General features: G+C 36.2%; 2 protein-coding genes across 3 annotated transcripts in view; both read right to left on the bottom strand.

The window, feature by feature from the left end:
- The window catches only part of zgc:112332 (uncharacterized protein LOC553712 homolog), a 34,672-nt gene extending 31,722 nt beyond the window's left edge, over positions 1-2,950 (bottom strand). The window contains exon 1 of one of the 2 annotated variants that reach the window (XM_052483612.1): positions 2,809-2,950. In XM_052483612.1, the coding sequence (XP_052339572.1) occupies positions 2,809-2,840 (32 nt within the window). In that variant the 5' untranslated portion in view covers positions 2,841-2,950. Of the gene's footprint in view, positions 1-2,088; positions 2,219-2,808 lie in introns of those variants that run through there. The other variant, XM_052483613.1, reaches the window with a different exon arrangement.
- Positions 2,951-3,186: 236 nt separating this feature from the next.
- Positions 3,187-11,985, bottom strand: si:dkey-73n8.3 (uncharacterized protein LOC100150965 homolog). The gene is made up of 7 exons (XM_035761040.2): positions 11,847-11,985; positions 10,742-10,857; positions 4,869-5,024; positions 4,659-4,763; positions 4,121-4,330; positions 3,752-3,944; positions 3,187-3,639 (listed from the first exon to the last, which is right to left on the bottom strand). Exons 1-7 carry the CDS (start codon positions 11,858-11,860, stop codon positions 3,537-3,539), a joined length of 897 nt encoding a protein of 298 aa, XP_035616933.2. The 5' UTR covers positions 11,861-11,985; the 3' UTR covers positions 3,187-3,536.
- Positions 11,986-12,426: the final 441 nt, after the last annotated feature.

The raw sequence follows: 12,426 nt of genomic DNA, 5'->3' as shown, positions 1-12,426 counted from the left end.
TATATAGGACTGCACAACGACCTCATGTTGATGACAGAGCAGCTCTACATGTCATATATAGGGCTGCACAACGACCTCTACATGTCATATATAGGACTGCACAACGACCTCATGTTGATGACAGAGCAGCTCTACATGTCATATATAGGGCTGCACAACGACCTCTACATGTCATATATAGGGCTGCACAACGACCTCATGTTGATGACAGAGCAGCTCTACATGTCATATATAGGACTGCACAACGACCTCTACATGTCATATATAGGGCTGCACAACGACCTCTACATGTCATATATAGGACTGCACAACGACCTCTACATGTCATATATAGGACTGCACAACGACCTCTACATGTCATATATAGGGCTGCACAACGACCTCATGCTGGTGGCAGAGCAGCAGTATTCAGCCGTCAGCAAGAACAAGAAATTTGCAAAATGGTCATAGCCAACAATTCCATCAGGCTAAGAGATCCAAAGTGCAATCATAAATGATGACTATATTTGCAAATATCAATGGTCAGCATTTCCACTACAGACAGATAAAAACATTATTTTTTAAATGACTAAGAAACAACTGTACAAGGTGCCATTTGAGAGGAATAGTGACAGAGTGAAGGAGCTGTGGTACCAGTATGTCCAGGTAGGAGCTGTGGTACCAGTATGTCCAGGTAGGAGCTGTGGTACCAGTATGTCCAGGTAGGAGCTGTGGTACCAGTATGTCCAGGTAGGAGCTGTGGTACCAGTATGTCCAGGTAAAACATTGGTGTGCACGTGGTATACTGTACTTCAATGATGCCTGTATATACTTCTTGAAGTTGTAGATGCCCATAAGAAAACATTTGTACTTTACTAAACTGTCTGATTCCATAATAGGCTGACTTTATATTTTGTTTCTGTGTTACTATACAGAGAACAATGGAGCTGGAAGGACACAAAACGACCCACATTCTTGTTTTTGTGGAGAGGCTGGGTTCAATCTGGCCAAAGGCAGGAGGCGTGGCCACAACCTCATTGGATGCAGAGCCACAAATGCCACACCAGGCCAACGTGTGGGCAGTATTACAATGTGTGCTGCCATTTCTGAGAATGGTGTGAGCACACATTCCTCACACTGGGCCCTATAACACTCAACTTCTCCTGTCCTTCCTAAATACACTTTACAGAGACCTAATTCCAGAACACCAAAGAGGTTAGACCAGATTTGCCAAATGATGTAATTGTGTGGAATAATGTCAGCTTCCACCAAACCAACATTGTTAGGGAATGGTTTGCTGCACATGAAAGGATGTCAATGGCTTTTCTTTCACCGTCCTCCCCATTCCTGAATCCGTTTTTTTCAGCATGAAGGTGGAAAGTATATGACTATCGGGCACAAGATCAGATGTCTCTGTTAAATGCCCTGAATGCTGCTTGGGAGGACATCACAGGCCATCGTTGCAGGGGTTGGTTACGCCACGCAAGACGAGACATTTTGACCAGTACGGCTCACACGATGACAAAACTTTTCATTTTGGTGGCATTGGCCAATTTACTGACACAATTCGGTTTTTGAAGCATGAATGAAATGTTTTGGGTGAGTTACCACATTTTGCAGACATGCAATAGTTGTGATGTCCCGTAAAACAGTTGTGACAATTGCACTTAGTTTAGAGAACGTTAAGACTGTTTCAAAGAAATTAGCCAAAGCGATTGAGAAACTGTAACATAATAAACTAGCCCAGAGGTCTCCAACCCTGTTCCTGGAGAGATACCCTCCTGTACATTTTCACTCCAACCCCAGTTGTAACTGACCTGGTTCAATGTATCAACCAGCTAGTTATTAGAATTAGGTGTGCTAGAATAGGGTTGGTGAGAACCTACAGGACGCTACCGCTCCATTAACAGGGTTGGAGAGCCCTGGACTAGTCTAATTGCAATTTAATGTCAATACACTATAGTGGTAACAATTTGTTCAATGTTTCATAATTACAACAGTAATAACAGTTCGAATTTGAAGGAGAAAAATAGTTCTGTACACTGAAAGAGAAAATGACTGCCACCACAGCATCTTTGTTTTCCCCAATATAAATAGTCATTGACCTACCTGATTGAATGCATTCCTTTCCCAGTGACCAATCTTTCTCCTCAATACCCCAAGTTCATCTAAACAAGTTTCCTCTCAACTCTAGGTTGTATCAATGGATACATTCCTCCGCGTTGCAGCCCGCCCACCCGACATCTGTCACACTATGGGTGCGTTCCAGCACGTCGTTGTGCTGCGAATATTTTTATTTTATTACCATTATAATATAGTAGTGGTTAATAGAGAACTGGCTTTGGTTGTCTGTTTGAACAGTGAGTAAATTAATTAATTAAGAAAATATCTTTTGACATTTTAACTTATTCTCCAGATGTTGTGAGATCTTACAATATGCTCAGCACGACTTTATTGAATTACTGTCTCGAACTAATGACTTGCTCAGGGGTCCTCTTTTGGGGTCCAATTTCCCCAGGAGTGGAGTGAGATCAATTCAATGCATTTAATGCCTTTTATTTGATCAGTTCATTGATCGGATACTTTCAGTTTAACAATTCGGATAGCCTACCGGTAGACAATTCAGGTTTTGTAAAGGCCTAGCTCACAATGTTTGTTCCTTTTCCCTTGAATATAAAAGGACACCAAACGAATTGGCTGATTATGGCAGTTGACATTACTACACGTTTCGCCCTGAACAAGGTATGGCACACCTTGCCAGTCAGAGAACAAACATTTACAAATATGTCCTAGTTAGAATAATATAATAACTTAAACGTAATAACTTACATTTTCTGGGGGGAAAAAATAGTCCCACACATCCTGAGTGACTAACATTGTTTGTGGGACGAGGTCAACAGAGTATCCTGTAGAAAACTCACAACCTTTCCTTTTTATAATCCGAGGTTCAGTTGGTTACATCATCGTCATCTTCTACTCCTGTTACACTGTGTCAATGTGCAGATCGAGCGCTCATTTTAAGAAGTCTTGTGGTTTGAAGCTTTGACCACTAGATGTCCCCATAGGCCAATTTTAGTGATACTTGTCAGCCTATTTTAGTCGTGTTCTAATAGATAATTAATGTAGAGAAAGCTATTGCTGGTCTAAATAATAGTCAGAAAGCCTAAATTACTCCCAACAAGAAAAGGCAGAATGTTGGTATAGCATTTGATAGCATTTTACTTTCTCCAGAAAGCACAGGAATCAAAGGTGTAAAAACAGAAGACAATTACATGATTTAGTTCAACTGAATATTTGACATATAGCTTTCCTTGTCCAGTCAGTCTCAGATAGTTTACTGACTGCAACACTAACTCTACACATTCTATAACCTATCTGTACCACTTCCACCTGCGCTCACCATCAGCCACATCATACATCACCTGTCTGTCTCCCTCTTCACATTTAGCATTTGACATAGTAGGACTTATGATAGCAATATTTTCTCAGTATTTGACGTGACAGAAAGAAGCAATTTGGTGTAAAGATTATTATTAGCATTAATATTGGGTGTCTGTTCATCTCCAGCAGATGCCCAGTAGATGACAGCTAACAGCCCAGAGTTTGAGAGCGGTGCCTTCATCACTACCAGCCCTGGCACACACTGCCTGTGCACAACCACTGAGAGAGAGAGAGAGAGAATTATTTTATTTTACACCCTTATTTCATGGGTAATCAAGTACTGTACATATTAGTGTTCAGGGTCAGGGATGAGAGGTGAAAGGTCACTGACCTATAGTAACCCCCAGAGGTGAGTTCAGAATCAGGGGTCAGGATGCAGTACAGAGTGGTGTAGGCTCCTTCTGCTGGCGTCTTGAGGAAGTAGCTGAACTTCTTAAACATGAGCTGTAGGGGGCGCTTTGTGTGACGCATCAGATCAGTGTTCACTACCCCCGGGTGGACTGCATAGGCTGTCACACCTAGAACTGTTAATACACACACGCACACACACACACACACATTGTTCAAGTACCCAGGGCCTCTTTGCTCTATTTCAACCACAGAGTGATGGTGGTTGAGACACGAGACACTCACACTGGTGTACGCTTAGATCCATTCTCTACAGGATGCTACATGCATGGAAACACACACCCATACCCACCCGCGGTCCTCTTGGCCAGCTCTCTAGTGAACAGTATATTAGCCAGTTTGCTCTGGACGTAGGCCTTGACAGGGTGGTATTCTTTCTCACTGTTCAGGTCCTCAAAGTGGATCCTGCCCATGGCGTGAGCCGATGACGACACAGTGATGACACGGGAGGGGGCGGAGTGCTTCAGCAGATCCAATAGGAGGAAAGTCAGAAAGAAGTGACCTGGAAAAAGGAAATAGTTCATAAGGATAAGTTTCAATCAATGGCAATCAATCAATGATAATATATTCTCAGCGTAGCCTAGTGGTTAGAGTGTTGGATTAGTAACCAGAAGTTTGTGAGTTCAAACCCCTGAGCTGACAAGGTACAAATCTGTCGTTCTGCGCCTGAACAGGCAGTTAACCCACTGTTCCTAGGCCATCATTGAAAATAAGAATGTGTTCTTAACTGACTTGCCTGGTTAAATAAAGGTAAAAAAAATAAATTATGTGGCAATGGAAAAAAGTGTTGCTTGCAGTCTTGTTAATAAACCTGCCGTTCTGTCTCGTACCCAGGTGGTTGACTCCAAGCTGCATCTCATATCCATCTACAGTGGTGCTGTAAGGACAGGTGGCCACACCTGCATTGTTGATCAGGAAGTGAAGCACCTTCTCCGCTGGGGGACAAAAAGAGTCAGAACACCTCTGTATCAGAGCCCTGACAGTATGGTGTTTAATAGGTTTTACAGTATATGGTGTTGTGTGTGTGTGTTTTAACCCACTGTTGTAGATGTTTTCAGCAAATTCACAGATGGACTTGGTGTCAGCGAGGTCAAGCTTCCTGGCTTCCACCTTGGCCCCTCCCATTTCCCTGACGATGTCACTGACCGCAAGCTCCGCCTTCTCCATGTCCCTGCAGGCCAGGATGACGTGTGCACCTAGAGTAAGATAACCCCTTTTTTATTCAATTATCTTCACACTTTTAAAACGTATCAAACTACCATACTGTCCATGATGTCTAGCACATTTCTGACACTTCAGTAGCCTGTAAAACTCCCAGCATACACTGCAATGCACCCCCACTGGTTCCTACCTCTCTCATTAATAATATACCCTGAAAGTCTCTTTCCATAGAGAGATCATATTAGTGTGTACAGACAGAGGTTGGCAATTCGGCAGTACTGACTTCAGTCCCGTGACGGTTGTGGGGGTCGTAGAGCAAAACAGTTTCATCTTTCCATTGAGGGGTCATAAGAGTTTGGAAGCTACAGATGTTTCCAAGAGAAGACCAATTTCCGGTATGTCTCCTGGTCTGACAAACACCGTTGTAGCTCTGCCACCTTTCACCGCAGATACGGAAGGCCGACATCGGAGGATGTGGTGGGATTGAGATGCAGCCCATGCGTCTAGCTTAAACAGACCAAATGTTATGGGGATGTTTTTATTGTGCTAATTAGATTTCCACGGTGGCGCATATATCAAATCAAATTGTATTAGTCACATGTGGCGAATACAACAGGTAATATATACTACAACAGGTAATATATACTACAACAGGTAATATATAATACAACAGGTAATATATAATACAACAGGTAATATATAATACAACAGGTAATATATAATACAACAGGTAATATATACTACAACAGGTAATATATAATACAACAGGTAATATATAATACAACAGGTAATATATACTACAACAGGTAATATATACTACAACAGGTAATATATAATACAACAGGTAATATATACTACAACAGGTACTATATACTACAACAGGTAATATATAATACAACAGGTAATATATACTACAACAGGTAATATATAATACAACAGGTAATATATACTACAACAGGTAATATATAATACAACAGGTAATATATACTACAACAGGTAATATATAATACAACAGGTAATATATACTACAACAGGTAATATATACTACAACAGGTAATATATAATACAACAGGTAATATATAATACAACAGGTAATATATACTACAACAGGTAATATATACTACAACAGGTAATATATAATACAACAGGTAATATATACTACAACAGGTAATATATACTACAACAGGTCATATATAATACAACAGGTAATATATACTACAACAGGTAATATATAATACAACAGGTAATATATAATACAACAGGTAATATATACTACAACAGGTAATATATAATACAACAGGTAATATATAATACAACAGGTAATATATAATACAACAGGTAATATATACTACAACAGGTAATATATAATACAACAGGTAATATATAATACAACAGGTAATATATACTACAACAGGTAATATATAATACAACAGGTAATATATACTACAACAGGTAATATATAATACAACAGGTAATATATACTACAACAGGTAATATATAATACAACAGGTAATATATAATACAACAGGTAATATATAATACAACAGGTAATATATACTACAACAGGTAATATATAATACAACAGGTAATATATAATACAACAGGTAATATATACTACAACAGGTAATATATAATACAACAGGTAATATATAATACAACAGGTAATATATAATACAACAGGTAATATATACTACAACAGGTAATATATAATACAACAGGTAATATATACTACAACAGGTAATATATAATACAACAGGTAATATATAATACAACAGGTAATATATACTACAACAGGTAATATATAATACAACAGGTAATATATACTACAACAGGTAATATATAATACAACAGGTAATATATACTACAACAGGTAATATATAATACAACAGGTAATATATACTACAACAGGTAATATATACTACAACAGGTAATATATAATACAACAGGTAATATATAATACAACAGGTAATATATACTACAACAGGTAATATATAATACAACAGGTAATATATAATACAACAGGTAATATATACTACAACAGGTAATATATACTACAACAGGTAATATATAATACAACAGGTAATATATACTACAACAGGTAATATATAATACAACAGGTAATATATACTACAACAGGTAATATATACTACAACAGGTAATATATAATACAACAGGTAATATATACTACAACAGGTAATATATAATACAACAGGTAATATATACTACAACAGGTAATATATACTACAACAGGTAATATATAATACAACAGGTAATATATACTACAACAGGTAATATATAATACAACAGGTAATATATACTACAACAGGCAATATATAATACAACAGGTAATATATAATACAACAGGTAATATATAATACAACAGGTAATATATACTACAACAGGTAATATATAATACAACAGGTAATATATACTACAACAGGTAATATATAATACAACAGGTAATATATAATACAACAGGTAATATATACTACAACAGGTAATATATACCACAACAGGTAATATATAATACAACAGGTAATATATACTACAACAGGTAATATATACTACAACAGGTAATATATAATACAACAGGTAATATATACTACAACAGGTAATATATAATACAACAGGTAATATATAATACAACAGGTAATATATACTACAACAGGTAATATATAATACAACAGGTAATATATACTACAACAGGTAATATATAATACAACAGGTAATATATACTACAACAGGTAATATATAATACAACAGGTAATATATACTACAACAGGTAATATATACTACAACAGGTAATATATAATACAACAGGTAATATATAATACAACAGGTAATATATACTACAACAGGTAATATATAATACAACAGGTAATATATAATACAACAGGTAATATATACTACAACAGGTAATATATACTACAACAGGTAATATATAATACAACAGGTAATATATACTACAACAGGTAATATATAATACAACAGGTAATATATACTACAACAGGTAATATATACTACAACAGGTAATATATAATACAACAGGTAATATATACTACAACAGGTAATATATAATACAACAGGTAATATATACTACAACAGGTAATATATACTACAACAGGTAATATATAATACAACAGGTAATATATACTACAACAGGTAATATATAATACAACAGGTAATATATACTACAACAGGCAATATATAATACAACAGGTAATATATAATACAACAGGTAATATATAATACAACAGGTAATATATACTACAACAGGTAATATATAATACAACAGGTAATATATACTACAACAGGTAATATATACTACAACAGGTAATATATAATACAACAGGTAATATATACTACAACAGGTAATATATAATACAACAGGTAATATATACTACAACAGGTAATATATACTACAACAGGTAATATATAATACAACAGGTAATATATACTACAACAGGTAATATATAATACAACAGGTAATATATACTACAACAGGCAATATATAATACAACAGGTAATATATAATACAACAGGTAATATATAATACAACAGGTAATATATACTACAACAGGTAATATATAATACAACAGGTAATATATACTACAACAGGTACTATATACTACAACAGGTAATATATAATACAACAGGTAATATATACTACAACAGGTAATATATAATAAAACAGGTAATATATACTACAACAGGTAATATATAATACAACAGGTAATATATACTACAACAGGTAATATATACTACAACAGGTAATATATACTACAACAGGTAATATATACTACAACAGGTAATATATAATACAACAGGTAATATATAATACAACAGGTAATATATAATACAACAGGTAATATATAATACAACAGGTAATATATACTACAACAGGTAATATATACTACAACAGGTAATATATACTACAACAGGTAATATATACTACAACAGGTAATATATAATACAACAGGTAATATATAATACAACAGGTAATATATACTACAACAGGTAATATATACTACAACAGGTAATATATACTACAACAGGTAATATATACTACAACAGGTAATATATAATACAACAGGTAATATATAATACAACAGGTAATATATAATATAACAGGTAATATATACTACAACAGGTAATATATACTACAACAGGTAATATATACTACAACAGGTAATATATAATACAACAGGTAATATATAATACAACAGGTAATATATACTACAACAGGTAATATATAATACAACAGGTAATATATAATACAACAGGTAATATATACTACAACAGGTAATATATACTACAACAGGTAATATATAATACAACAGGTAATATATACTACAACAGGTAATATATACTACAGCAGGTAATATATAATACAACAGGTAATATATAATACAACAGGTAATATACAATACAACAGGTAATATATAATACAACAGGTAATATATACTACAACAGGTAATATATAATACAACAGGTAATATATAATACAACAGGTAATATATAATACAACAGGTAATATATATAATACAACAGGTAATATATACTACAACAGGTAATATATACTACAACAGGTAATATATACTACAACAGGTAATATATAATACAACAGGTAATATATAATACAACAGGTAATATATACTACAACAGGTAATATATACTACAACAGGTAATATATACTACAACAGGTAATATACATTTACATTTACATTACATTTAAGTAATTTAGCAGACGCTCTTATCCAGAGCGACTTAAAAATTGGTGCATTCACCTTATGACATCCAGTGGAACAGCCACTTTACAATAGTGCATCTAAATCTTTTAGGGGGGGGGTGAGAATGATTACTTATCCTATCCTAGGTATTCCTTAAAGAGGTGGGGTTTCAGGTGTCTCCGGAAGGTGGTGATTGACTCCGCTGTCCTGGCGTCGTGAGGGAGTTTGTTCCACCATTGGGGGGCCAGAGCAGCGAACAGTTTTGACTGGGCTGAGCGGGAACTGTACTTCCTCAGTGGTAGGGAGGCGAGCAGGCCAGAGGTGGATGAACGCAGTGCCCTTGTTTGGGTGTAGGGCCTGATCAGAGCCTGGAGGTACTGAGGTGCCGTTCCCCTCACAGCTCCGTAGGCAAGCACCATGGTCTTGTAGCGGATGCGAGCTTCAACTGGAAGCCAGTGGAGAGAGCGGAGGAGCGGGGTGACGTGAGAGAACTTGGGAAGGTTGAACACCAGACGGGCTGCGGCGTTCTGGATGAGTTGTAGGCTTCCTGTGTGAGGCAGGGTCGTACTCTGCGGATGTTGTAGAGCATGAACCTACAGGAACGGGCCACCGCCTTGATGTTAGTTGAGAACGACAGGGTGTTGTCCAGGATCACGCCAAGGTTCTTAGCGCTCTGGGAGCGCTAAGAATATACTACAACAGGTAATATATACTACAACAGGTAATATATACTACAACAGGTAATATATACTACAACAGGTAATATATACTACAACAGGTAATATATAATACAACAGGTAATATATACTACAACAGGTAATATATACTACAACCTTACAGTGAAATGTTTACTTATGAGCCCCTAACCAACAGTGCAGTTTAAAAAATACGGATAAGAATAAGAGATAAAAGTAACAAGTAAGTAAAGAGGAGCCGTAAAAAAAAGAACAATATATGCAGGGGGTTATATGGACTATAAGGGGGACAAGGGAAGCAATAGAATGTAAGATTGTATGGTCTACCTCTCTTGGCCAGGTCCATGGCGGTCTCCTTGCCAATGCCAGTGTTAGCTCCCGTCACGATCGCAGTCTTCCCATCCAGACGAACATCAGACGACCAGTGCTTCGTGATCAGGGACCTTGAAGAAGAGAGAGCCAATATGATAAACAAATAAGCTGTTTGACATTTGTTGTTGATATTGACTGGGACAACACAATTCGTTACATTAATATTAAATTATATGAATCGCAGTTATTTTCTCTTTGATGGTTTTACATCTATTTACAGTAGAACCATAGGGATTGATTTTACATCTATTTACAGTAGAACCATAGGGATTGGTTTTACATCTATTTACAGTAGAACCATAGGGATTAGTCTTACATCTAATTACAGTAGAACCATAGGGATTAGTCTTACATCTAATTACAGTACAACCATAGGGATTGGTCTTACATATATTTACAGTAGAACCATAGGGATTGGTCTTACATATATTTACAGTAGAACCATGGGGATTAGTCTTACATATATTTACAGTAGAACCATAGGGATTGGTCTTACATATATTTACAGTAGAACCATAGGGATTGGTCTTACATATATTTACAGTAGAACCATAGGGATTAGTCTTACATATATTTACAGTAGAACCATAGGGATTGGTTTTACATATATTTACAGTAGAACCATAGGGATTAGTCTTACATATATTTACAGTAGAACCATAGGGATTGGTATTACATATATTTACAGTAGAACCATAGGAATTGGTCTTACATACAGTAGAACCATAGGGATTGGTCTTACATATATTTACAGTAGAACCATAGGGATTAGTCTTACATATATTTACAGTAGAACCATAGGGATTGGTCTTACATACAGTAGAACCATAGGGATTGGTCTTACATATATTTACAGTAGAACCATAGGGATTAGTCTTACATATATTTACAGTAGAACCATAGGGATTGGTCTTACATATATTTACAGTAGAACCATAGGGATTAGTTTTACATATATTTACAGTAGAACCATAGGGATTAGTCTTACATATATTTACAGTAGAACCATAGGGATTAGTCTTACATATATTTACAGTAGAACCATAGGGATTAGTCTTACCGGATCTTTTCCATCTCTGTGTTTCTGATAGAAAACTGATATCCTCTTGGGAGACTTCAGAAATCCCCTCTTCAACCAGTCTGTCTTTCTGTCCACTCACAGAAACGGATGTGCTAGAGGACGCTGTGTGTCGAGACTCTTGTGTGTGTGTGTGTGTGTGTGCGCATGCAAGCGTATATATATATGTGTGTGTGTGTGTGTGTGTGCGTGTCATGTCTCCAAATTGTTAATGGTCTATTGATAGGCCCCAGATAAACCCTTCTTTCATCAGGGGAGAGTTGTGTCTAATTCATTACTGTGCCTTAGAGAAACTCTTTCTTACAAAATGTGTATCTGAATAGTAACAGTATTCTGTGATAAGTAGAGACGTGGAAGGAGTTAGTCAAGAGAGATAGCCAGCCGGAGGCTCCTCCTATTAGTGGGCCACCATGTTTTATCCTGACCATGTGACTGGACTGTGAAAACCTAATGTCACATGTATGGTTAGTAAAATCCCAGGTCCCTACATAAGAATGGAGTCTCACACTTCCATACAGGTTCTGTTTCACCTCAGGTGTAATTCAAGCCTGTCGAAACAGCA

Source organism: Oncorhynchus keta, chromosome 28 (assembly GCF_023373465.1).
Source record: "Oncorhynchus keta strain PuntledgeMale-10-30-2019 chromosome 28, Oket_V2, whole genome shotgun sequence".
Taxonomy (NCBI): domain Eukaryota; kingdom Metazoa; phylum Chordata; class Actinopteri; order Salmoniformes; family Salmonidae; genus Oncorhynchus; species Oncorhynchus keta.
Note: the sequence above shows the minus strand (reverse complement) of the source record. Positions and strands in the feature narration are given on the sequence as shown.